Raw genomic sequence first — 26,999 nt, forward strand, 5'->3', positions numbered from 1 at the left:
CCCCCATCATTCTTGAAGGGCATTTGGCCAGTATACATAATATATACATATACACTCCACTCCCTAAGGTTTTTCTAAAAGATAAGCTTCAGTTCAAGACCAAGTACTGAATCTGAGGTAGAAAGTTTGATGGTTTCTGTCACGCAGGAAGTCAGATTAGTAGATTTTAAGGCCATTGTGATAGTTTAATCTATTATAGATGGTCACATTAATAGCTATTAAGTGCAGATAAAATTTTTCACCAAAAGCAGCTCCTTCATGTACACGGTCACTACACTTAAGAGCTTAGTAGGTTGGCAGTTTTAATTCCACCTGTCATCCAGTGTTCAAATTAAAGAGATTTTACCATGTTTAAATGCTTGTCAAAGCATGTGGTTATCTACATGCAATTCAAATGCTCTTTCAAAACACATTCCATAGTACCACTACCATGTACTTCCTAGGTATAATCTTCTTACAGCTGGTAGTTGAGAGAGATTCTACAACCCTGATTCATTAAGCAACCTCACTGATTCACTAGGGTTGTTTATATCAGTACAACTGAAAAAAACAAAAACCTGGCCCCCAAATTTGCAAATACAAGTCCCTAGCGAGACAAATGTATGAAAGCCATAAAGGCTTCCAGACAGCCACTCACAGGTCAATCAGTCCTTTCTACACTAGCGGTCTTAGTTCTCATCTGTTGCTGATACATCCCCTTCCTTGAAACACTCTCCCCTAAGCCATGGTATCTTCAGGCAAAGAGATGACTAAAAGGACTCACTGATTTTGTGGACTCCAGAGACCCTGAAGAGAGGGTATCTCGGCTGCCCCGACTCTTGGAACTGAGATGTGGCGATGATGACGGTGAGTCATCAATGTAGGGCATCATGTCATGGTGTCGCCGCTGTTCTTCGGCGCGGTCAGCATCATAGGCATAGCTAGGTGGCGTCCCACTGAATGAAGCATCTGTAGAGAAAAACCTATATTAGACACAGAACAATGGGGTAGGAGAACAACATAGGCTGGTCTGCCAGCTCCCTTCCTCAATGCCTGGTGATGACACTTATTTATCAACATTCAGTAAATGCAGGATCATCGACAGTTAGACATATGACCGTTCCAGGCCCAAGTTTAACAAATTTATGCTGCAACTACAGACCTTATTCCACCCCTTAGCAGCTACAATAGAGCTTTTCTGCAATCTAACAAGTTCTTCCTTGTCTAATCATTGTCTACGCACCTTCATTTTTGCCTTTATTACCAAGTGTTAAAGATTCCTTGCAATACTTTTATAGGGCTCCTGTAGTTACTTGCAATTCAGGACTATGTTTCCTCAGTCTTGTTTTCATGAGCGCAGTGGATTAGGGCAAAGAACTTCATCTACTCAGCACAGCAGGGATTGCACCTTCACCAATTCAGCAATCAGATGGATTTTATAGACTTACTGACCAAGAGGGAAATTTCAGGTTCTCCTCAAACTGCTTCCCTGTGCTCCCGTTCCTGAGCTGAAACACTAAATGACAAGTGCACAAACCTACTACTAAAACCTCCCAATGGGGCCCCTGGGGAATGCCCCTAACTCCTTAGTTTTGAGCTTAACCCCTCAATCGCAAGGAGAATCAGTTCAACTAACACTCGCTTCATCCAAAGCAAGAGAACCCCTGCAGAAAAGACTGGGGGCAGGACTCTGGTTTGTATCCTGCACTGAGTAAGGACAGAGGAGCCTGCTCTATGTATTCTGTTAAGGACACAGCTCGCTCTACCTGTCTGCCATAGCCTCTCCGATTACTCTGCATAGTGCAGAAAGGAGGACATCCAGCCACGGGCAAGGGTCAGCAATGGGCAAGGGTGAGTAAATGCTTGTCCCTTAAGAGAGATCCAAGCCATTATGTCTCTTGGGTAGTACATAGGCCTCAATTCTCTTCCCAGCATGGGTGACTGATGCCGCCTTAGTCCGGGGGGGGGGGCACATGCCCCCCTCCACTGACTGGGGGGGGCCTACCCTCTGGCGATCTTGTTGACTGGGGAGGGGGAGATCCCCTGTGGCCAATCACGAGCTAGCCGATCACTGGGGCTGCTTCCTGAAGAAGTGTCACGGCACTCCACTTCCTCACTGGCGCTTTCAGGGGGGGCACCGGCACTCCTACCTGCCCCCCCACCCATTGCCTAAGTGGTAAGCATGGCTGGTCACGGGGTGCATGTGCACCCCCCTACATCTCCTATGCGTCGCCATTGCTTCTCCAGACTAAGGCCCCCAATTGTTCAAAAATACCTGTGTGCAAACAAGAATGTTTAAGCATGGGCCAGTGAGCATGGGACCTGAATGTGCAGCATTGCAGCTTACTTTCAACCCTCTCTCTTTCCTTTACAAGTGTCGCTGCCCCCTTTCAAAAGGGCATTGCAGGGGAAATGGGAACCTGCAAAAGAACAATGAAGATTTCTATAAATCAGCTTAGTCTTGATCCCCTGTGAAGTAACTAACTCTCCTTTCTAGCTTCAGAGGACAGAAGAGGACACAGAGGACAGAGCCTCCTGTTCAGGCCTGGGGAGCTTTTTATGAAAGCTGTGCATTAAATTCAGGCTGAAATATAAAAGGGGACCAAATCTGCCTCCCCTTCACAAATATTGAGGTCCTGCTAAGGAAGTGAAGCTCAGCAGCTGCCAGACACACCAACAATTCTGCCAGACAACTATCAAGCCCAGGGTGGAAGAGTAACATTTTACAACCCACTTCCCTCCCTCACAGCCATCTCAATGACTTACTCCCACAAAGGACATGAACTTTGTGAGAAAGGAGTAAAAATTTAGATCTAAAGCCAAAGCAAAACAGGGTGCTAGTCGAGGTATTTATAAAAACAATACCCTTAGCACCCAATACTACATTTGCTGGAGAAATTATATGTACTAGAAATGACTAGCTCTGAGGCCTAAGCCTAGCAAGCCCATCCAGGTCCATGACAGTGTTATTTTAATAAGCCTATAGGGGCCCTATGCTACTTAATCCCTTGAGGTGTCACCTTGTGTTTCCTGACAGCCTTGACACTGCACAAGAACAGAAAGTAAAGGCCAAGTCATGTACTTGGGAAATGCCTTTGCCCGGTAGCCTTCCAGATTCCCCAGTGGTCCCAAAGATGACCCAATGGTGTTGTTTTGTCTAATGATTGCTTAGCAAGAGTTTAAATAAGATTGTTTGATGAAGTCTGTGATAGCTGCTGCCTATAGTACAAACTCTCTCCTGATTTGCTGGCAGCCAACCACAGTCCACTATGGACTTCGAGAGGCCTTTAGCTAATGACAGGACCCAGAGAAGGCAGTACAAACTCCCACGTGGTAGCGATAACTAGGCAGAAAGAAAGTTGCAAAGTCTTTACTCAGCCACAGGGAACTTCTTGTGAACATGTTACTCCAGAAAGAACCAGTGAGAAAGGAGGGATGCTGGCTTCCGTTAGCCCATCCGTCACTTCCCTATTGCCAGCATAGATTTTTAATATCCTCGTGAGAGAGGCAACCGCTATGCTCCTCCAGGGAAGTCATCTGATTTGGACATTTTTCTAGACTAATAAGCTGGTAAGGTAAGTTATTTGCAGTTGAAGACTGGTGTTATCCAAACTGGAAGATCAGGGATCTTATCCATCTTCCCACCTTGGAAGAGACAAGAATGCTCTTCCCCCTCTCAAAAAAGTTTCTTCAAGCCACTCCCCAACAGACCAGCTTCTCTCCAATACAAAGATAAAGGTGAGATTGTGCTGCTGTACAGAGATGATGGCAGGATTTTTTCTCCCATTCCTACACTTGCTAATTGTCAGTCTGCTCCATCTCCGCTCATGTAGAAATAGATGCTTACGATGTTTGGTATAACTCTGCTAATTTATTTTACACCAAGTTCCCTGTATTTTTTCTCCCCCCCCTCGGGAACCATTTCCATGCTCTGACCTCCAAGACTCGCTTTAAATCCTCCTGCAAGGAAAGGCAAGCCACAGAACAGGGACTGGCAAGCAACTACAATTGTATCACAGGCTTCCATGTGACCTTAAAAGCCCACTCAGTCTCTGTCTCTCAGTTTGCCCAGCTGTAACATTAAGAGAACATGTTCCTCTCTTCCTCCCTTTAGTGTTTACCAAGTGCTCTGGGATCTGCATATTGGAAGAATAAAATATTATTACTGTATCCACATGGGGCCCTTATAGCTTTAAAAGGCTTTGTAGAGCCTTTCCACCTTGCCTTTCATGCCAGGCACAGAATCTAAAACTAACTATGTTGATTTTAACCAGTCTCAGAGCAGAAGCAACTTTCTGCTTTTATTTCCCGACATTCAATTCCTCCTGATGCTGAGACTCAGCGTAGACTTTTACGGTCTCCGATTGTTGCTGGGGAAACAAGGATATTCAGATTCTCAGAACAGAGTCTGGCACAACACAGCATAGGCTGGCTGTTCAGCTCCAAGGTCCTCTCTGAAGTGGCTGCTGAACCCCACCAAGATTCAACCCATTGTGCTTTTCTATTTAGAGATTGGAAATGCTCATCTTGTTCCACTAGCTGGGAGAGGGAAGGTGAATGGAGGATCCACCAGGCCCCCCTTCTCCCCGGCACATCCCGACCTGGCTGCTTAGGAACAGCCAGACCTAGCCCTTCTCAGTCTTCCCAACTCCTATTCAGACCCCCAGCAGATCCTCTGCTCTTCTACAGGCAGCTTACAAGAGACCCCAGTCTGCTCAGAAGAGCAGCAGCAGCTGCCAGGGAACACACAGATGGACCTTCCCAACACCCAGAAGCAGCCACTATCGCCTCCTTCAGGGAAATGCTTAGGAACCTTTCACCACTCCTGAGCCAGGGCTCCAGGGGAGAGAAGTCCCTTCACCCACCTCCTTCTAGTGACAGGTCTTGTCAGCTACTGGCAGAAAAAGGTGGAGGAGAGGGGCTTGCAAAATCCTGAATTCTGTTCAACTGACTTCATTTGCGTTCTGGTACCCCATCATGAACTGGCCCCAGTGACACTCACCTCACTTTTGCCTGCTTTCCATCTGCATCCTCCAAGTAAATGCTTTCATCTTCCTGAGCTCTCCCCCTGTTGCTCCCTTCTCTTGTGGTATCCTAATCTCAAGTCCCCTACTCCTTTCTTACAGTTTCCCTGTCCCTCCACCTTCCCATCTTGGTTTCCCTTGCTCTCCCCACTTCCTTCCCACACCCCCCAGTTTCTCAGTTCCACCTATACATGCAAGTCCACCTGGAATGAGACCTTCCCAGCACAAACCTCATCAAGATAGATAAGGCACAACCTTATTGTTATCCATTTCTTCCCCCACCCACACCATTTGTCATGTTATGCTCAATTGTTCCTCTCGCCTATAATTAAGCTGTAAGCTCTTCAAGAGCTTTTCTTGCTAGAGGGGGGAAAATGAAAGCAACAAATGGGTCTTTAAAAGGCAGCTTCATCTTGTCTGGTCCACAAAGGCATGGCAAATCTTCATCAAGCATGCATAGTTACATGTTGGGTGGCATTAGGGGCATGTCAGTCCTGTAACAGGGATGTGTCACTGCAGCAGGTGTTACCCTACCCATGCCTTGATCCAGCTTGCTCAAGTGTTGAAAATAATAATCTTATGCTAGCCTTGACTCCAGCATGCATTTGCCACCCAGAAATGTCTAAACCCATGTCATTATTATGAGTACCTGAGCTGAGTTATGCCTGCCTGTGTCAAAACATACCTCCTAGGACCTAGGTGGAAGGTAGGGGCAGAATTAAGGTGATCTGGGTACCCTGACTGTACAAATTAACCTGCTTGGATTCCTTTAAAGTTCAGCCTTAGTGCTTGTTATTAGGATAATTACAACATTTCAGGAATAATTTTTACCCTTACAGTTATTATCCTGTATTCTCAAATTAACTACATCATCATGCTTCAGATGTTTTGTTCAGCAATAAATAATAATATGGAATCATCTTATTTTTCTTAATCAGGAAAGCTGCTTGCAGGCTGGTGTGGGATTCAAACATAGCACACAGCTTAGCATAACAGAGGGGTGTGGATGGCTCACCTCACATTCTGGTAACATGGCTGTGCAAGATGTTAGGAAGATTCACAAAGGACTTTAAGAAATAAAACTATATGGAAAATGAAGCATTGTGTATTTCCCTTCTCAGTCTGCTTCCCCCAAAATCTCTCTTGTAGAGAAGACTGTTGGTATTTGGTGCTCCCTCCCCCCAAACTCAGATCCTCAAACAATTACTGCCAGCCTCTCTCTCCCTACAGCCAAGATCAAATATCAGAAGGAAAAAGACACATGCATTGACCATGTCAGATCTCAGTGGCTTTATTCTGCTCAGCTGGGTCAAGAGAAAGCTCTGCTATGATGCTAAACAGATTCGGAGGAAATTCTGCCCCTCGAGCTCTGTATCTCTTCCCTGCATGCCGCACATGTATTAGCATGTAAAGGAGCTGTTTAGTGAGACTTAAGCTTCCATTCAGATACAAAAAACAAGTTCATTTAGCAGCATAAATCCTATTAGTTTGCAAATCCATTCTTTGCTACCAGATGAGTGTGAAAGCAGAGGTTGAGGCAAGAAGCATCAGCTCTTAGCTTGCCCATCACCTCAAACACTTTACACCCCCACCATGCACAAACAGGGGAATCTCACATTGCTTTCATTGCACCTGGGAGGCTTCCTAGGAGACCACCTCTGTTATACATGTTAGGAACAGAGCTTCCATGAGAGAGACCCCCCCCCCAGGCAAGCACCATGCTCCCTCGCTCCGCTGTGCTCTGGGGTGCCAGCAGCTACTAGGATAAGGCAGAAGAGAAGGGGATTTAGCTAGTCTCACTTAGCTGGGGGGAGCAATAATCACAGCTGGAACACACTATGTTACCTCTGCAACCTTATACAGGCGCAGTGCATGCACACAAAGGAGGATGAGTTAAGCAAACAGCTTCACACAATGGAGTCAGGAAGCCTTTCCTTATCCCCAGGCATGCACAAGATGAGCTCTGAGGATGCACTCCGGCAGCATCAAGAGAAATACAGTAGTTCCAGCTTAAAAACAGGACTGACTGAGAAGAGTTTAGTTCCAATTTACATTCACTGAATTCCTCAAAAAAAATATAATTATTTAATTTGGGTCAGTATCCAACACCCACCATTGTGGTATCCGAGTATCATCTTGCAGCACCTTGCAGGGCAAAACTGGAATCAGTCACCTGTAGATTTTGCCAGTCTTCTTGCTCCCCCCTACTCTGTAAGGAAGGAAGCTGCACTCATACTATAAATAAATAAAATGTAGGTGGCAGAAGTGCACCTTGGTCTAGTGGGTCTGGGGTTTCTGGAAGTTCCCCAAAGTTGTCAGAGCCCATGCCATCATTTTTACCCCAATAAAGCTCAGTCTTCAGCATAGATGAACTTTACTCTTGCCTCAGAAGCAGAGACCTTGACCACAGTCCTCATTTCAGAGCTTTAATTCACAGCTTTTTGCTCTACCAAGCCCAGCTCATTAAGCACCCTGAAGAGAAGAACAGAGACCTTTTATCTCCTATCTATTCTTCAGGGAGCCAGAGCAGAGGACAGGCTTGATGCGTTAGTCTGTGTTGCTGAGGAGATGCACTGCTGCATCCTGTACTAATTGACTTTTCCTGGGAGCTGAAGGCTTTGCGCCCAGGGAGACCACAGTGCTGTAATCCAGTCAGGAGCCGATGAAGGCATATACTATTGGGACCAGATCAATTGCCATGTTAAGAGACAAGATGCCCTAGATGTTCCTAGGATTCCCTGGATGGTAGAAAGAATTTGCTCACCAATGTTACTAAGTGAGGGAATTCAGTAACAGTGAGAAATCAAGGGGTGCTCCTGAACTGCAGGATAAAAACTGCCCTATTGGTGATACGTAGCTTCATAGATTCATAGGCAGAGGAGACTGCATTATGCCTGCACACTCTTCAAAAGATGCCAGCCAATATGACCCCACTTTGCTCAGTCCAGCTCCAGGCAGTCATTTTTCATACCTAGGCTGATTCTGACCAGGCGTCAAGTTTAATTTGAAACATTAGTTAAGTCATGCAGTGTCATCTAAATAAAGCCATGTTTCCCACCGAGTGTGGGTGTCAAAGCCTGGTTGGATGTAGGCAATGCAATGGTCCAGAGAGAGTACTGATCCTTGTGAAGCTCTGCAATGGTGCAGTGGCGTGCAGGGCTGCAGAAAATTTTGCTGGCTGTTTATTTTTGACACTGTTTTGACTCATTTTGAGGTTGAAACAGCAAAATTGAAGTGAAACGAAGGGCATCAAAATAGCCTCGAAACAAAACGAGGCTAGTCGAAACGTTTCGGAAGTCAAAATGTTTCAACCATAGTGCTGGGCATGGGAACTCAGCCTAGCTGGGCTGACTTCCCAACCCCAGCGCAAGATCCAGCAGGGTACGATGAGTCAGCCCAGCTGAGCTGCCTCCACACCCCCGCATTAGATTGCACCAGGGGTAGGAAGTTAGCACTCCCCACCCCAGCAGGATCTAGCACGGGGGATGGAGTCAGCCCAGCTGGGGTTGGAAACTCAGCTGAGCTGAGTTCCTTTCTCCATCCCCATGGTCAGGCGAAATGTCAAAACAGTATTAAAACAGCCTCGCTGTCTTGACAAAGCGAAACAGCGAGGTTATTTTGATTCAAAATGAAATTCGATACAAAACACTGTTCTGTCCAGACCTCGAAACTGAAGCTGGAACAGAACAGTGCCATTTTGCAAGGCCCTAGTGGCATGGTTTCCATCACTGCATCCCACCAGTAATCAGCTTCAGATAATTCACTGGAATAGTGTGAGTACTGCAATAGTTTCTCACCATGAACAGGACCTGGGAGCCCAGCTTTTTGCTGTGGTCACAACTAGTTTGTACCACTTCTTGAACATGTGGGAGGCATAATGCTTTCTTCCCCAGACCAAGGGAAAAAGCTCCACAGCTACCAACATATTTCTAAGCTACTACAATGCTCTGTTTGAAACTAACCTTGCAAAATACCCATGGATGTTGATGGTTAGTGATGCCCATACTCTATGGGTTGTCTAGAGGCCAACCAACAAACAACAAGGGCTTATCATAGCATGAAAGGCCCAAACAAACAGTAAGCACATACTATCCCCTTTGGATTTTGATTCATTAGGGCTTTATCAGCATCACAAGCTACACAGCTGAGGCTGCTTTGAGTCTCATACCTGGTGCAGTTAGTCTTGGACAGCACAAGCAGATGAACAGACAATACCCAGTGTACTACTCCCTGCTGCATTCTCAGTGGCCCTTTCACGCAGAGAAAATTCCTCCCAACTTTAAACAAAATATTACAACATTGACTGCCAGGGGGTGCGGTGGTGGTAAAAATTAATACGGGGGGGGTGGGGTGGGGAATAGAACAAATACTGAGACAGAGGTTATTAAAAAATAGAAGTTTCATCCAGCAGGTTAGCAATTTCCTGATCTGACTGGAACTAGCCAGAAAATCTTGCCAAGCACAGAGGAAAACGTCTGTTCAAAAGAGGGCTTGTGCTAAATGAATAGACAGGTCTGTGAAAAGGGAAGAGAGGTCCGACCCTGGGCAGCAGGGGGTATTTCATATTCTGTTCAACAACAGCAACATGACTGGTAAGAACATTATGTTATTTATTTCCAGACCTCCAGTCTCCATTCCCCATCGGGATGATCTCCATTACACTGACATTTTTCCTTTTTAGCTAACATGGTCAAAAGACCAAGAGGCCAATAAAGTTATCCACTCTTTTCCTGTTTACACTGTAAATCTATGCACTAAGATCTTATTTGTTATAGGAGTTAAAAAAGGAACAAGAAGAAAGTGCTGACTTACCATCTTGGCCTAGAATAAGCAGCCAACTGTTAATGTGCGTGTCCATGTGTCTGTGCATCTCACCAGGCAGACAGGCCTTGCCTAACACCACCATCACCACCACAGCCACCTATTTTGAGCACATTTTTACTTCCTTTCAACTCAAGTAATGTGAAACTGTTCTGTAACATGGCTGGAATGACATCCGGGTTTGGTGAGGGTCAGTACAGCACACTAGCATCTTTCCCAAGCTGCTATCTTGTTCTCCAGAACCTTACTTTGCATTTTAAAAAGTTGATCTCTAGTTACAGCTATGAAATAGAAAACATTGAAATCAAGACCCAAAACACGACCACAGCAATGACTGTCTGAGTTTGCAGACAGCCTGAGAAAACAGCTCTGAAATGGGAACTGACTTATTCATTGAAATGGGCACTCGCTCACATGCCAAATCAAGCGATGCTTTAAAATGCTTACACTTTTAGTTAGGTTGCTGCTGTTCAAATCACATAAAAAAAGGAAAAAAAAGGAATGCATCGGGAAGAACTACGCAGTCAATAACAACGGACAGCTTATTTTCGCACCACTATTGTCCGATGCATGAGAATCGCCTTCCTCCCCATACTGGGCTGTGCTAGACCCACCTAGTCCTGCAGAGCACTGGGGACAAAATGATCCTGAGTGGTCTAGAATGAGCACTGACCCATGGTCAACTGAAGTCAGCAAAAAGCCATTAGTTTTATTAACTAACAGTGAGCCAAGAAGCACCCTGGTGACTGACAGGTAAGCAGGGTCCCTGGGAGCAGCAGGAATTTGAGAAAGAAAGCAATGGTCCCACTCTTTCCTGGGTACATCTACAAGAAGCAGATACGTAATGACCTATCTTAAGCCACAAGACCTGAATAAGGTACATTTGACAGAGCCACCTAAACCAGGCAGAGAAACAGGTTGGGCACAGATTGAAGCAGGGGTTGCATTTCATCTGGAGGAAACAACACATCACAGACTGCTCCAGTGCAGTTCACAAGGAGCCCCCCTTTCAAATACAGGAAGAGTCAAGATGTCCACACAGATAATGAAAACAACTACTGGAAACCCAAGGATACTCTCTCACATCTGCAAACCTAAGCTGCCAGCAAGGATGCCAGCTCTAAAGCCCAGGGGCTGAAATTGGCTGAGCCCAGCCAGTCATAGGGTTGTATGGTACAAAGGTTAGGGGGGAAAAAAAAAAGAGCTCATGGGTTCAGTTCTAGCCATAAGCAGCTCCTGCAACCCCCATCAGTTTAAATGAGAGATGTGGGTGTTCAACACAAGCTTACATGCTGACCTGAGCTCAGGAAGGCTAGAAGGGCTGGTGCTAGGATCAAAGATGGATTGGCTGGGCACATAACGTGCAGCTGCAATGTCCACAGAGCTGACTCTGAGGACAGTTCAGGACATGGGACACAGAATAAGGCAGGTCAGGGAAGAGAGAAAAGCAGAAGGAATTACCTGTGGAGACACAAGCAAGGCCCTCTCCTGGATGCAAGCCCTACACGAGCCTTCTCATTAGAGTCTGCCAAGGATTGTTTAATCACAGGAGAAAGCTTCACATGGCAAGTCAGAAGGGAAAAAAACATGTTGAAGTATCTTAGACTTCACTGCTCAATCCCCTTTTCTCTCCCAACACCGATACGGATTTACTGCAGGGATTCTTTGGTACCAGGTGCATTAAAAGGGCAAGGACCCCAGCCCGCATGCCAAGGTAATGCATGCGTACAAGTAAGAGTTTATACAAATTACTGGTGGTAATTCTACACCAGTATTTGCTCAGAGGAGAGAATCCTGGCTGGAAGAGGGCAATTATTACATTTATTTGAATTCTGACCTTCCATTTTTATTTTCCATATCTTGAATCACATTCACCATCAGATAGTGTCCCATGCTCTGGAAACCTTCTTGTCCCCAGCCCACCCTTGGAGCAAGATTTGGCTGTTCCAAAGTCCAGGCCGGCACCCAGAGAATCCTCCTCATGTTTCACACGGGCACAGCGCATGCTAGAACATGACACTGAAAGTATGGCCACTGCCATGTAACTATTCCTGCAGGATTGGCCATGCCCATCATAGGACTTGTTACACTTTGTGTGTTGGTTCAAGTCCCAGCATTTTTTGTACTTTCATAGATGTTAGGGGCTGAAAGGGACCTTACAAGATCATCAGGTCCAGCCCCCCTGCACTTGGGCAGGAAAGACCACTGGGAGCAGATAACCCCAGCAAGGTGGGTGTCAAGATGCTTTTTGAAGATTATCAGGGTAGGTGACTTGACCACCTCTGGGGGGGGTGGGGGGAGCCTGTTCCAAACCCTTGGCACTCAACTTGTAAAGAAGTTTTTCCTTATGGCTAGCCTGAAGCAATCTTCAAATCAGTTTGTACCCGTTATTTCTTGTCCTCCCCTGGGGGGCCTTGGTGAACAGATGCTCCCCCAGGCCCTGAGGTACACTCCTGATATACTTATAGGCTACCACCAAGTTCCCTCTGAGTCTTCTCTTCTCCAGGCTGAACAGCCCCAAGTCTTTCACCCTGAATCTCCTTATATGACTTGATCTTTAGGCCTCTAATCATGTGTGTGGTTCTCCTTTGGACTCAGTTGAGCTTCTCTCTATCCTGCCTGGAGTGCAGTGCCCAAAACTGGATGCAGTACTCCAGCTGCAGCCTCACCAAGGCTGAGTAGGGCAGAAGGATGACACCTTCGCCTTGCTCAAGATGCCTCAGTAGATGCATGCCACTGTTTGGTTAGCTCTGCCAGCTACAGCATTGTATTGGTGGCTCATGTTCATTTCATTGTCTATCATGACACTCGGATCTCATTTAGTTGTGATGCTGGCAAGTGTAGCATTGCTGAGCCTGCAAGTGTGTTGTGGGTAATTTCTCCCCAGGTGGAGCATTTTACATTTCTCCATATTAAATGACATGAGGTTGAGAGGTCTGCCCACCTCACAAGCCTGTCCAGGTCAGCCTGCATTGCCAGCCTGTTTTTGAGCATGACCACACTCCCCCATAGTTTGGTGCCAGTTCAATGAATGTTGCCAGTTCGCTTTTAATACCCAAATCCAAATAGTTGATGAACATGTAGAAAAGCATTGGTTCAAGTACTGAACCATGAGGGATGTCACTAGTCAGCTTCTGCTATGACGACTCATTTCCATCAAATCAATACCCTCTGGGTCCTATCACAGAGCGAGTTACCTGTCCACTGGACTGTAAAGTAATCAAGGCTGCATTTTCTTAATTTTACCATGTAGACATTGTGGGAGACAAGGTCAAAGGCCTTCTTAAGTCCAAGTATATGACATCAAACTCATTTCCCCCATCCAGGTGGCAAGTTACCTGATCGTAGAAGGAAATGAGGTTGGTCTGGCATGACCTACGTCATGTTGGCTATACTTCAGAATACTGCCTTCCGTGAGCCTGTCAGTAATAGACTCTGATAGTTTTCTCTAGGATTTTACCAAGGATGGAGGTCAAACCAATTGGCCTGTAGTTCCTTGGGTCCTCCTTTCTCCTTTTCTTAATGATAGGCATCACACTGCCCTTCTTCCAGTCTTCTAGGACTTTTCCTGAGCACCATGAGTCTCCAAATAACTTTTAGGAGCACTAAGCAAGCTAGGATGCAGGGCAACCTCCAACTGAGTTCAAAGCTCTTTTCTAATATTCATTAGCCACCAACCTCTTGTGCAACAGTACATTTATTATCAGGGTTTGTTTGTTGGGGGGGGGGGTGTTTCCCCCCCCCAGACAGGTAAACTGGACCAGAGAGGATGAGCTATTAATCCAAAAGCCATACAGAGGCAGGTGGCAGAGCTGACGATGGAACCCAGGAGTCCTGGCTGCACCCCCCCACTACTAAATACCACCAACTTTCAGACACTAAACACAACACCATCAGGCAAACCTCTCTCGTGTTTTTAAAATATTTTCCTCCTGCTCTCTGGCATCCCACTATCCCTTCCCGCTGGAGACAGACAACCCATAGATGAAGCACTGAAATTCCAGAAGGCTCGATGATCACCCCGGTTTGACATCAGCACTTTAAACATGTTTCTAACTGCAAGCCTGAAGTAATCAATTATTTACCACAGTTATGACCCATTTAACAGACAGGGGCTGCAACCCCCCATGGGCACCATTTCTATAAGACACAAATTTGTTTAAAAAGAAAACAAAATGGGTGCAGATGGGGCAGCTCCCACAAGACTCCCAGCATATTAGCCACCCATCATTGCTGCCATGTGAATGGCTCTCAACCCCCACGGGCAGCTCACATGGCAGGCCAGACCTGGACACCACTTCCTATCGTGTCAGTCACCAATCCCAGCTCACTCTTCCACTGCCTCTGGTACCTGGCAAGGCTGGTCGGGGGACCTTGCCCATACCCAACCCAATGAGCAGGCCAGAGCTGCGCGTGGCAAATGCAAAAAGAAGATCACTGCCACTGGTGACACCATGGCTGCCTCCTGGTCCTCAGCTCTGGATAGCGTTCACTCTCACTGGCAAGCAGAAGTAACCCCAAGTTCAAGAGCAGCTAAGAGGAGCCCACAGAGCTATAAAAAAAAGAAAAAAACCTGGAACCTGGGAACACGATGGCTCTAACCATCTTGCCAGCGACCAGGGTAGAACCTGGCTTTCTAGCACAGGGGCATGGGGTGACCGAGCGCATTTACCTCGGAGGGCGACTCTTACAGGTAAATGTGACCACAGCACCAAGACGACACAGCCTGGGATGGCAAAAGGGACTGAACCGATCCTAGTGCTTTAGGCTGGAGTTTGCAAAGAGAGAGGGAAAAATGTCATGGAAAGATGGCTCCTGAGTACTGTACTGTAAAGGGAGTGGGATGGAAAGAAATGATTAGTTCAGAACCACACAACTGCCAAATAGTGCTAAATGTAGTGCATACGACTAATCCTTTTTCCAATAACGTGCGACACACCTAGTATCATCCACCCGTTCCCTTGCTTGCTGACTTGCCAACAGTTCCGAAGTCCAGCCTTGTACATTTTCCTTTTTAGATGATCTAATTTACTCACTTTACTTGCCCCGCCTTTCATATGGCATTTGGATGAAGTGAAATATATTTTGCTAGGACGCAGAAAGCTCTGCCTACTGGAAGAAGTGTAAAATCATAAGCAAAACACATGCCACTGCAGCAAAAAAAAAAAAAAAATAAATAAATAAAAATAAAGGGACACTTGTGCTATATTTAGATCTGCTTTACTAGGGCTTCTACAGAAACTTGGAAGACGCGTTGTGTTGATGCTTCGTCCAGTCTTTAAGCTTTTTGACACAGCCCCGAAATAGAAGTTCTGAGGCTTTAGACCGTGAGCTGCACAGAGCCGACTCTGTTCAACAGCACAGCGCAGCACAGCACCACACCCGTTCTCCACACAACGTCTGCTCACAGCTACGTTTCCTGGCATTAAAAGCTGCACTTTCACTTGCAGCAGCCTTTCTAACAGCAACTCTTACATGACCTAACAGGGGCTCACGCATTCAGACAGGTCTGCAACAAGAGCAGGTACAGGGGAACAGGCAGGTCTCCTACAGTTTAGTAGTAGCAGCAGAAGAAAAAATATAATGCACTTTGTGACTTCAATCTGGGATTGGTCGCTCAGGGTGCTAGACACTGTAGAAAAGATGCACCAAATAAAGAGATGGTCTCTGCCCCAGAGGTGTGTTTTTTTCCTTCTTGGTGAGGTCAACAAAGGCTACTTCCACAGCCCCAGAAATGTCCAGTCTGTGACAGCTTATTTGTCTTATAAAATTCATGGTCAAAGACCTATTCAGCACTCTGGACACGTGATCAGCTATAAAAACAAGCAAACAAACAAAAAACCAGAACACACACAGCAAAATTAAAACCCATGCCCAAAATATTAAATTCCCAAGCCCAATAAAAAGTTTGGAAAAAACAGACTTGGTTTCAATCACTTCCTCTGGGAAGGTGAATTAAATTAGGCTCTGCAAAATAAAAGACCAAGGCAGGCAAGCACAATTTTCAAGAGCACCTAGTAACCTGGGAGTCTGCGGGACCTGTGAAAGCGAGACGTGGCTACCTGCAGTGCTTTTTAAATTTTTTACCCAAGTTCCCAGCCCTAAAATGGTACAGACGATGCGTCTGAATGCAGACAGTAAGTTCAGCAAAACTTAAAGATTCCATGAGAAGACACGAAGAGGTAAGGATGGGAGGACAAATTGTGCCTACATGAAGAGAAAGAGAGAGTTTTATAACCCCTTTCACAGTTGAGCAGAGGGAAGGAACCAGAGCCTGTTTTTCACTTAAGTTCAACTAAATTGATGGAGGATGCGTTGAACACCGATTTTACTTTGAACAGACTTTGCACAGAGAGCGAGCTGTCCCAAGACGAGAGAAAAAAAAGTGTTGCCTCCCCCCATACACTTCAAACAGAGCAACCAAGAAACAAACACTGAAGCCCCACAAGAGCCTTCAGAGATGATCCACTCATGCTAATGGATCTTAATAGCCTCTCTTGTTTACAAGGCTGAAAGCAGAAAATCACTAGCATACCTTTACACCCAGTCACCCCGAGCAGGCAAGTTCACTCTTAACTCCTCCTAGTGCCAGATGCAGTAGTATCAAGTCCTTAGTTAAAAAGCACGCTCCAAGTCAGATGGAAAGACTATGCTCCCCTGAATCCCACTGTGAGATCAATTAATGAGCCCCATCCACATGTGACCTGCATCTTATTGTTCATGAAGCTTCAGCTGAGGGAGACTAGAGACCATAAGCTCCCCCAGGGACAGGACATCAGCTGCTAGGTTACCTTTGAGAGACCAGTTTCAGGTAAAAATAGATGTCAAGCTTATCCTGGGCCTGACTGTCCTGGAAGAAGTGTTCTCAGATACTTCACAAGCACTTAATGTGGGGCAATGGGCTTGTACACCCATAGGACCCCAGAATAAAAGGCTTTGTGCCAGGATAAATCTAATGTCTTTATTAGCTTGTTATAATGGCACAGAAACTAGTTTGTATCTAAAAATCTGTAACAGGGAACCAGGTTATTACTTTAAAAGGAAAAGGAGGCAGCAGAGAGTTCCCCAGATTGGGGGGGAGGGGGCTGGGATACTGTGAGCCCCTAGTGCAGAGCAGCAGCTGTAACCTGCCCCTGGGGACAACCAGTATGCCTAATTGGAAACTCCTGTGGGTGGCTGTGAGCCCCCTGACCAGAAGAGGAAAGAGCTTGAGAGGCATATAAACCCAGGGCCTGAGACAGTCTGCAGCTGAGCAAATGACTGAGATCCTGCGATATCTGGGAGCTGCAAGGAAGGAATTAGGGGTTTGCAGAAAGCTTATGAGTAGGGATGAGGAGGGTTCTGATAAAGGCAGCAAGCTCAGAGTTTTACTTATAGCTAGCGTGCCTATGCTTTTAAGTTATGACTGGAGGCTTGGGCTGGAAGAGGTCCTAACAATACCCAGAACGGGGCAGAGATGAAGCTAGGTGAGCCCAGCACCCAAAAAGGGTGGAGACTGGGCCAGGGGCCCACAGACCTAGAGAGGCAAGACCAGGGTCAGGGGTCCAAAGCCTAGAAGGGCAAAAAGGGCTGGAGCCCAGAAGTTGGGGCCGATACAACGGGCCTAGGTAAGCTAAGAGGACCGGTGAGAGAAAAGGGGCAAAGACTGGAAAGGCTAAGGTCACAGAGGCCTGAAATGGCCTGATACTAGGTAGGAAGCAAAGTGCTGCACCTAAGGGATGACCAGCTACACCTGCAAGGCTTAGTGTGGCTGTAGGAGAGGTTGGAAGACACAAAATTAGCCCTTAAGGCAATCAGTGCCTTGGGAGGGCACAGACTGGCCAGGAGGATCCATTTAGCATTTGGGAGCAGGACAGAGACCAGTGGGGCTCAAGGAGAATCCACTGACTGCTGGTGGACCAGGGCTTGCTCTGGGACCCTGGACAGCCTCCTTTTCTCCAAATAGAATAACCGCAAGGCCTGACAGGCAAAAATTGAGGGGAGCCAGAGCAGGGCAGGAGTTGCTAAGTCATAAGGAGATGTCATGGCCAGCCACGGGGCTCAGTCCTGTTGCAAGACCATGAAGGACTGGGACCTTGTATGCTCTGTAGCCTCCACTACTGCTCCACCCGTTTGACCCAGAGAAACTAAAGGACCTTACAGCTAGTCTCTTTCTTCAAAGCCCTGCTCAGGATGTAGTCAGCTTGAGATGGCTCCGTTGCTCTGCCTTGTATGGAAGGAGAGGACACGGGAACAGAAGTTGTGGGGTGTGAAACCGGGCTCCCAGAAGCTGAAGGGTTCCCATCAGGTATACACAAAAGATAACCAGAAAGTGCTTTTGCTGCTGTTGTTTCTTGGCTGCTGGAATTTGAACGCAACATACTTCACTTCCCTCCCACCGGGGAAGACAAGCACAGATGGGTCTCTAGAGAAGAGCAGCTGTTACTCCCTCCCTGTGCTGCTTCTTGGAAGCCAAGTTCTGTATGGGACTCCAAGCAGCCAGGGGGTGAAAGGCAATATTTAGTAACAGCAGGAGCTGCAGAACAGCAGGCACACAGCGCATAGGCTTTTTCTAAGGGGATTACTGGCTATCAGCCACTCTGAGGGGCTCTTACACCAGCCTGGCACCTTTCCCAGGAAAAAAAAAACAAACTGGGAAGCAGAGGTAAGACAACCCAGCACATACTAGTCAAGAATTACTCCCATTTGAGCTTAGGGAAAAGCAGGCACTGCAGCAGGAAGGTCTTGCTAGATGAGAGTATTAACACCACAAATACCATTTAACCCCCTTGTGCCCTTTTACAAGGGTGATTATCCCTTCCCACTTCTGTTCAGGGAAGGCCTGTGGACCAGGAAGCACTTATGCCATGTGCCTGAGCTCCATCCCAGGCTCATGTATTCCTTCATCTGGTTTCATAAGGTCACTATTGAGAAATGCCATTATCCAGCAGCTAGTAGATCTCTCTCCTGGACACCATCACAGAAAGGGAGAATAAGCACTGGATGTTATACATATAAATGAATATTAGAGAAAGCCTGTTGGCAGTGCACCTGTTTAACAAGAACAAGTGCCTTCAAGGGTACAGCTCTGGGATGAGGTCATGTCCCCACCATTCCTCTTAACATTTATTATTAACCCTAGAGTATGCAGTTGTCAGACCTATGTAAAGTCTTCTACCCAGATGCAACTTTGACCCAGGAACAGAAGCAGCCCAAAATTACTGTCCTCTGCTCCCAAGGTACAAAGAGGTACTTTCCTATACTGAGCCTCATCCAAACCATGGAAAGCCTTACCTCTCTCCCTAAGTCTTGCTATCCAGTATATGAAATAACTTTGTCTTGTTGCTCACTGTCTTGTCACTCCCTTGACATCCTCCTGGAATCATGGCCCTTTCCTACAAGTCCTGTCAGCAAGCCCAGGAGAGAGAAGGGCTTTCTAGTTTCCATACTGTTGGCTCCTTGTAGAGTCCTCAAGGCTCAGAGAGGTATTACACACTGCTATGAATACAAGGCTTAGAAAATAAGGGCATAGTGCCCAGTAATACAGGAGGCTTCTGTATGCAGGTCTGTAAGAGATCTCTGTGAAGAGAACACATCAGGCAGAAAGCTCTCGCCTCCCTGGAATCCTATTAAAAATCCTCTCTTCCTACTGAGCGCCGGCCACATGTTGCTGAGATCCTGAGAATGCAGCAGCGTGGGTCGAGGGCACACCCTTTCACATCTGGAGGCTTGTGAACAATGACAGACCAAGGCTGCATTGCATGCCAGAGTGCTTCAGGCACCGTGCAATTTGTCCAGCCAGTTGTGTGGTTTACTGCCTGGCCTCAAAACATTATGTTCCCTTTTCCTCTGCACCAACTGGCACAACCAGCAGGCCCGAATACAGTGTATAAGGTATATATTTAAAGGAGGAAGAGCACGGAAGGAGGAGGGGAAACACAGCCATGAATAGAGGCTTTTATGAGAGGAGTCCGTCTATCTGGCTTTTTGGTATTTTAAATCCTTTCCCTGCTGCCCGTGGTTAACTGAGCACAGAAGAAAAGGAGGGAATGGCCTTGGGCTCCATCACTCCTGTTTTGTTTCCGCTTTAAATAGCAACAGGTTCCAATTTTAATTTTACCATATGTAATTGAAAGCTTTCGCATCCCATCACCACAACTACTTACTTCATACACTTAATTGCTAACAATATAAGAGCAGGGTTGGTTCTTCAAGACTTTTTCCTGGTTACCAGTGTTATTCTCATGTCAAAGATAAGACAAGCACCCTATCCTATTCAGTAGGCTCCAAGCCAAAAAAACCTCCCCCTCTTCAACAGTGAGAGCCCATGAGAACTGTCCTGCCAAGACAAAGGACAAGACCTTGGTTTAACCTTTCATCCACTGCTATAAACTTCTATGGTAGAAATGGAAGGAAACTAAGATTTCTTGATTACCATCATAAAACATTTGGACCTCCAGCAACTGGAGGGAGTAGCAAGAGGAGAGATGAATCTGGGCTACCAATGGGCAGGTGCAGCATCTCAGAAGGGCAGTCCTTAGAACCTGAATGGCTACAATGGGAAACACGCAGCTTAAGCCACCAAGCTTCATTCTTCCCACAAGCCAAGCATCCCTACAAAAACTCAACATTTCCGTCCAAAGATGTCAGCACTTCATAAATAGGCAGCATCCTGGAGAACAGAGCATTAGCCTCGACTCAGCAGGAAGAAATGCAGAAGACGGAAGTACCTACTGAGCTGGAGAAGAGACAAAAGATGAGTGTGACTGTACATGGGCACACGTTAAATGCCAGTTCATTAATATGTTACCGGCCTTGTTCACTAGCTGCTGCCAAAAGAGGAATTGATTCACTTACACACATGCTATGGGGATATGGTCAGTATTCTACCACACAAGGAGTGAGTTGCAAGGCCAGGGCTTAGCAGCAGCAGCTCATATCTTCATATGTATGCCCCCTCTCCAAGAATGGGAGCAAAAACACCAAAGCAGAAAGAGAGAGAGAGAAAAACCCAGAGCAGTCGGTAGCCGATGGAAAATTCAATCAAAAGAACCCGAGGGCAAGAGAGGTGGTAGCTTCTTTGAATGTGACTGCTGCAGCAGGGAGAAACTCCTGGGATGCAGGAAACCCAGGGCAGGAAGCAGCTTCCAAACTCCCCAGGCTGCTGGAAACTAGGAGTGTCCCAGTAACTGGAACTTGTTATCATTAGTAATAATAAAATGCTCTATATGCAACCGTGCTTCCCTGCAGACAAATAAAAGCTCAGGTCTAGGATCATTCAGGGAGCAGGTTGGAGTTCATTACAATTTTGCTGCTCCGTAGTCTAATTTTACCAGAACAGAGAACACTGTACCTGCAGAAATATGAAGCAAGCTCTACAGTCTGCTGCTTAAGCACTGGAGCATGGCAAGCGGATACTTTTCTACTTAGGGCAGCCTCAGATTCTCTTTCATAAGGAGAGAGAGAAGCAAGATGGCCATGTAACTCCTCCCTACTGCCCTCCAAATTTAAAACATTCTGGAAACTCTCAGTCATTTAATGTACATCACAAATATAATGCAAAGTCTGGAGCTTTGAGGTTTCCTTGCATGAGTGGGCTAGGCTCTGCAGAATCAGGATGGTTAAATCAAAACTTTAACCAAAGATATGCATCTGAAGTATACCATATTTAACTCCTGTGTAGACGCTCCTATTCAGGATCAAAGTAGCCCCAATTCAATTTAGTTTATTTATATTTTGAAGCAGCGTCCACAGAAAGGTTTAAACCCCCTCCTTCCCAAGCAGAGGCAAAAAGCAACACTTTGTGCAAGTGTCCCTAAAAACATCAGCTTACAACATCACAGCTTGCAAGCAGCATGCACTGGGACAGTTTAGGATGTAAAAATACTTCTTATCTTGAACTGCTGAGGCTGGCTCTTGCGTCAGTAATTTCCACCTGCCCGATGGTAAAGCAACCAAGGCATTTCCAAGGGAAAATGCACAAAATACGTTTATCAAAAGGGAATGAGGAAAGGGTATCTATTAAAGAGAATAATGGGAGTTATATTTAATTTTTATTTCTTTTTATCAATTTGTTCCCAACAGACAATTCATGTAGGCTGTAGCTAGAAAGATTACTACACAAAGCAGATTACAGTGGAGGAAGGGTCAGGACTCCCCACTTCTATCTTGCCTCTTCCATCAACTCATATATGACCTCCAAAAAGCCACAAGTGTCTCCATGCCTCAGTTTCCTCATCTGTAAAATACAGAAAATAATACTTACCCAGTACAAGTGTCCAAGCTTACTTACCATATTTCTTTGTATACTATGTGCCCCTTTTCCCCAAAAATCCCACCCCTCCAAATTGGGATGTATATCTTAAACAGAGAAGCTGATTTTTCTGCCCCACTTTGCTTCCTGCCCAGCAGCAGCAACCCCATTTCTTTTCAGGCAGCTAAGGAAGTCAATTGACTTAAATCACTCCTCATTCCTCACTCCTCAGCTCTCTCCTTTTAAATAAGAACTGATGTTCCATTAATCAAGCTAACTTTCTACTGTTAGTATGGCTGTCTTTTAGCTGCTCCTCATCCCTCTTCCCCTATTTCACAGCCTTCCAGACTGTTTAACTCTGTCCCTGCTGCATGTGGCCATAACAAGGGGGAAAACAAAAACAAAAACAAAAAACTTTCTTCATTATGCCTTCCCCAAAACAAGGTGCATCTCTTGTTCCAGGCTGTGTTGTATGTAAGAAAATACAAAAGCTAACAGTTGCCGAGTGCTTGGATATCCCTGGATGAAAGCTATGGTAAGAGAACTAAGTAGTTATTAAGAGTGACAGAAACAATAACTTCATAAAACTTCCACTTTATATCACTTTTTTATATATATATATGAATCAAGGGAAAGGTATCATTAGGAACTGACTGATTCAGTTTAGCATCATTCAGATTCAAGGAAGAACATTTTAATTTCCCTTCAGTTTTCCTGGTTCTGAAGTCAGGCTAATTAACAGATACAGTGGCAGACCTTTAGGGTTACAGCATCTCCAAGTAAGTAATAAATCCCTTATGTCCCTTCCAAAAAAAGCCCCAGTTCTGGGAAGTTGCCACCTTGGGTAACTAATGACCTCCCCACCGATTTGCCTCTTACCAGGGTCTGCAAAAAGTACAGGGCTGCCATGCAGGTATAAGCTCGCCTTGGACTTTCACCCTCCAAAAAGCAGTGCATTATTCTGTACCACTTGCACAAGAACAGGAACCAGAACTACACAGAGCGTGGCAGGAGTGGAACAGGAATGCCCACCGCTTCTCTGAGCTCGACTGCTTTTCAGTCACACCTTGCCATTCAAAAAAAATTAAAAAATGGCCGGTCGGGTAAAAACATGACCCCTCACTGCTTGAGACAAAGACCTTCTGTAACTTGCGTCTGCAAGCTCCCAGCCTGTTGCTGTTTTCAGAATGGGAGGGGGAAAGGGGGTATCGGGGGGGGGGGGTGGTTCAGACCCTCCTGAGGGTGCAGCAGGTGTATTGCCCCCCCACACCTTTCAGAACCAGCTGGGGAGCCCCAAGAATGAGCTCCCTCTACTGCCTTTCCCCTTCCCGCTCTGAAAACAGGGAACACCAGCAGGAAGCTGTGGCCATCGCTGGGAGTACCTGGCTGCAGGCTCCCAGCCCCAGTTAGTCTCCTCCCCTGGAGCCCACAGCAAACTTCTGCTTGGTCTGGGCTAACACTGAAACTCCAAGCGCCTTGCAGGAAACGTTCAGCGTTACAGCTGGGAGCCGCACTTCTGTCTCTACCCTTAGTTCTCTGTAACAGAAGAGTTGCTCTAGTATTTTTCTGTAGTCAAAAAACAAGTGAAAAGCTAAGAGCTAGCATTTTCTGGAGGGGTGCCTTCAGTCTGAAAAGGTTGAGAAACACTGCTTCAGGGAAACTGTCTTATTTATGGTTTGCTGAAAATGGAGTTTTGTACCAGGAAACGTATCACACTCGTGCAACTAACAAGCTAGTCTAAAGACAATACCTCTGCCATGGGATATCCAGATTCTGGTCCAGGGACACCTCATACTGCTTGACAGTAACTCCCAACAGCGGTTTGAGTTGCAGTTGCACCCCCCGAAGAGAATCCCAGTGGTGCTATTCAACTAAGATGATGCAAATCCCTGGCTACGTTTGAGGGGAAGTCTCTAGCAAGAAGAGGAGAGGGAATGGGCTTAGCGTTTAGAGAAGATACAAATGAAGGCAAATGGCCTTTGTTTGCAGTTAAAATATTCTTGAGTACTATTAAGTAGTAGATGTTTGTTGCATCATTGCAGCCCCAAGACAATTCAGAAGCTGCAAACAAATTAAACCACAGCTACTGCCCTAAAGAGAACAAGACAGGAAGTTTCCCCATCCAACCAAAAAAAATCCCAGACAAACCAAAAAAAAAGCCCCAACCCCCACTCCCCTTTTCACTCAGCTAATTCCAAGCTGCCATCTACTATGTAGTGAAACCACAACCTGCCCCACCCTAAGGCCATCCTTTAAACATAGCCTGCCTTAAACCCCTGCCACAGATGACTCCAGTTCACGTACAGATGTGGAAAGCAGCCTGTATCAGCGGTGTGGCGTAAACCTCAGAAGCAAGGACACGTGGATACTCCTAGCTCCTCTGTTCACCTAGTCCTGCATCATGAGAAGAGGGGCTCCGGTTCATCCACAGATAACATGCACAGCTCCTGCAACTCTACTCTTTTGAGAGGGGAAAGATGGGAAAGTCACTGCATGAGAAACTAAATGCCACTCCCACTCTACACACATCCCTTCTCGCCATTAAAGTCATGCTGTGGCATACAACATCACATCAGCTGTCAAGGGCAGGCAGTGTGAACTAATGACTTCAGCAAACAAACAAAACAAAAAACAAAAGTCAGGTCCTAACTCAGGGGTGGGCAAAATGCAGCCCAGGGGCTGGATGTGGCCCACGGGGCCCCTAAAAAGTTTAGAAAATTAATATTTATCTGCCCTGGGCTGCCTGTCATGCGGCCCTCGATGGCTTGCCAAAAAAGTCAGCAAGCGGCCCTCTGCCCAAACTAAGTCGCCTGCCCCTGTCCTAACCATATGTGCTATGTACCTGCATTCAGCCTGTGTCAGACTACCTGCAGAGACCAGGCGTCTCCATACACCTGCTCTCATCTAGTTTGCCATGTGGACTTCTAAAGTGACATTTAAATAAAGAGATCTCTGTGACGAAGATGAGCTTTTGAAGTCAAAGGTCTATTGCCAAAGTGATGACTGCACAAGCAGGCTCCAAAATTCTGGGAAGTCAGCACTTGAAAGAGTAACATGGTCAGGACATTGCCACTGCAGCAACATGCAGTAAATAGCTGTAGGCACTTTATACCAAATCAGACCTTGGGCATTTTTTTATTCTCTTGGTCACTTTCTTTTCAGCTGAACTCTGTGGGTTTTCCTGTTGTCGAGGACTGCAATTCACTGCTTCAGACCCACTTCCTCTAGGATACATGGGCAAGAGAGATAAGCCCTCCTTTTTAGTCAGGGTCAGCTAGAGATGAGGGCGGGGGCTTTATTATTGTCCACCTGTTCCCTACCAAGCACAGCAGAATACAAAATGAAAGATAACCATAAACTTCACAAGCAGAAGTAGTCAAAACTTCCTAGACGAGTCCTGGCTCACTAGTAAGGGTTAAGCAACAAGAAAGATATTCTGGGATTAGAAAGAAGCCAGACTTGGGATCCTGGGGAAAAGAAAAAAATACTCCAGTCTTTAGTAATAAACAGATTAAGTGGCCAAAGTGCATGACCACTCTCTGAAGGGTAACATGCACTGACACAGCTTCTCAGGCCAGGTTTAAAGCAGCCACATTAATTCTCCTTCATAGCAGCATGTTAGCTCAGACATCTTCCTTTGCAGGTTGTCATGTTCGGAGGTTATGCCCTAGGCTTTGAGCTCAAGCAGCCTTCTGACATGGTGCTGTTTGTAAGCAGAGGAGAACAGCCGAGGAAGTGGTTCTGCCTGATCCACTGCTGGAAGCTGTGGGTAGCTGCATTTAAAAAGAGAAAAACTGAACAAAAGGGCCAAGAATTAGATTTAAAAATAAGCTGTGCTTCCAGCACAGCAACAAAAGCCAGGAAATTCCAAGTCCTGGCTCTTAGTTTGTCCTTAAATCACATCATTGTATTTTGGAAGGCTGCATGAAAAGCAAGAAACTTCATCATTGCCAGCAGTGCCCTGATACAAGGATGACGAAGAACTTCATACACTCAGTCTACAACATGTGTTGCTGCCCAGACAGAGCAAGCTTGTTCCAAACAGAGCATTAGCCTCACCTCTAGACCTAGTCTCCTCTCAGATTATATTACAACAACAGGTACAATTTTTTAGCCTGCTTTTGTACTGTAGTTAGTACTCAGCTCCCACAGGGAGCTCAGACACCCCTTTCCTGGACCACTAAAAACACCTATTTTGAAAAGTACAGAACTAGGCTACTTGGCAGACCCCCTGGATTTTGGCAAACATCCTTCTCATCTCTCAAAAGCAAAACATGTGAGAAATGCACAATTAGTGCCATGCTTCAGAGGGTGGACACCAAGTGCCACATTAATAATGTTTAATGTAGAATTGCCATCTTCACATGGAAACGTGAAGAATCTCCAAAATCATATAGCAGCGTGACAAAAAAAGAAACCATCAGAAATTAAAGAGTCCTGGTCAAACAGCCGAGACCATGCTTCAGCACTAGAAGAGCACGTTCTCTCCCTATCCATGTCTCCCCATGTTTCAACTGCTTATAATATTCTACACTTTCACTCCTAAGTAGCTATGCACTGCTAAGGGACTTGCTGTGGTGATCCTCTTTGAAATAAGCTAACTCATTTAACTTTAGCAGATAACTGTTAGAGCTAGAAAACTAACAGCAGCTGCAAGTCAAGGTTACAGAGACTGCTAATCTAAGCCCCCATCTCAAGTCACATGTAGCTGTTTTAAAATGTTCAGCTCAGGCTTACAATTCCCAAGCTTGGTCTCTCCAGAAAAAGTGATTCCCCCACCAGAAAGTTTGAGAAAACAGCCTTTCGATGTTTGAATGCATAGAGAATGAAAAACAAAATTTGAACATGCATTTGACCCATTACAAAGAATAATCTTGCAATTTATTCTTTTGAATGGCTCTACTACCAAACCTATGGGCAGAGAAGTAGGCTGCAGTAAGAAG

General features: G+C 45.9%; 1 protein-coding gene across 2 annotated transcripts in view; it reads right to left on the reverse strand.

Moving 5' to 3' along the window:
- BCR (BCR, RhoGEF and GTPase activating protein) overlaps positions 1-26,999 on the reverse strand; it is a 128,868-nt gene that overhangs the window by 66,863 nt on the left and 35,006 nt on the right. For both annotated transcript variants that reach the window (XM_019539157.1, XM_019539159.1), the window contains exon 2: positions 764-948. In XM_019539157.1, coding sequence (XP_019394702.1) covers positions 764-948 — 185 coding nt within the window. The remainder of the gene's footprint in view (positions 1-763; positions 949-26,999) is intronic.

This window comes from Crocodylus porosus, unplaced genomic scaffold (genome assembly GCF_001723895.1).
Source record: "Crocodylus porosus isolate Cpor-Errol unplaced genomic scaffold, CroPor_comp1, whole genome shotgun sequence".
Classification (NCBI taxonomy): domain Eukaryota; kingdom Metazoa; phylum Chordata; order Crocodylia; family Crocodylidae; genus Crocodylus; species Crocodylus porosus.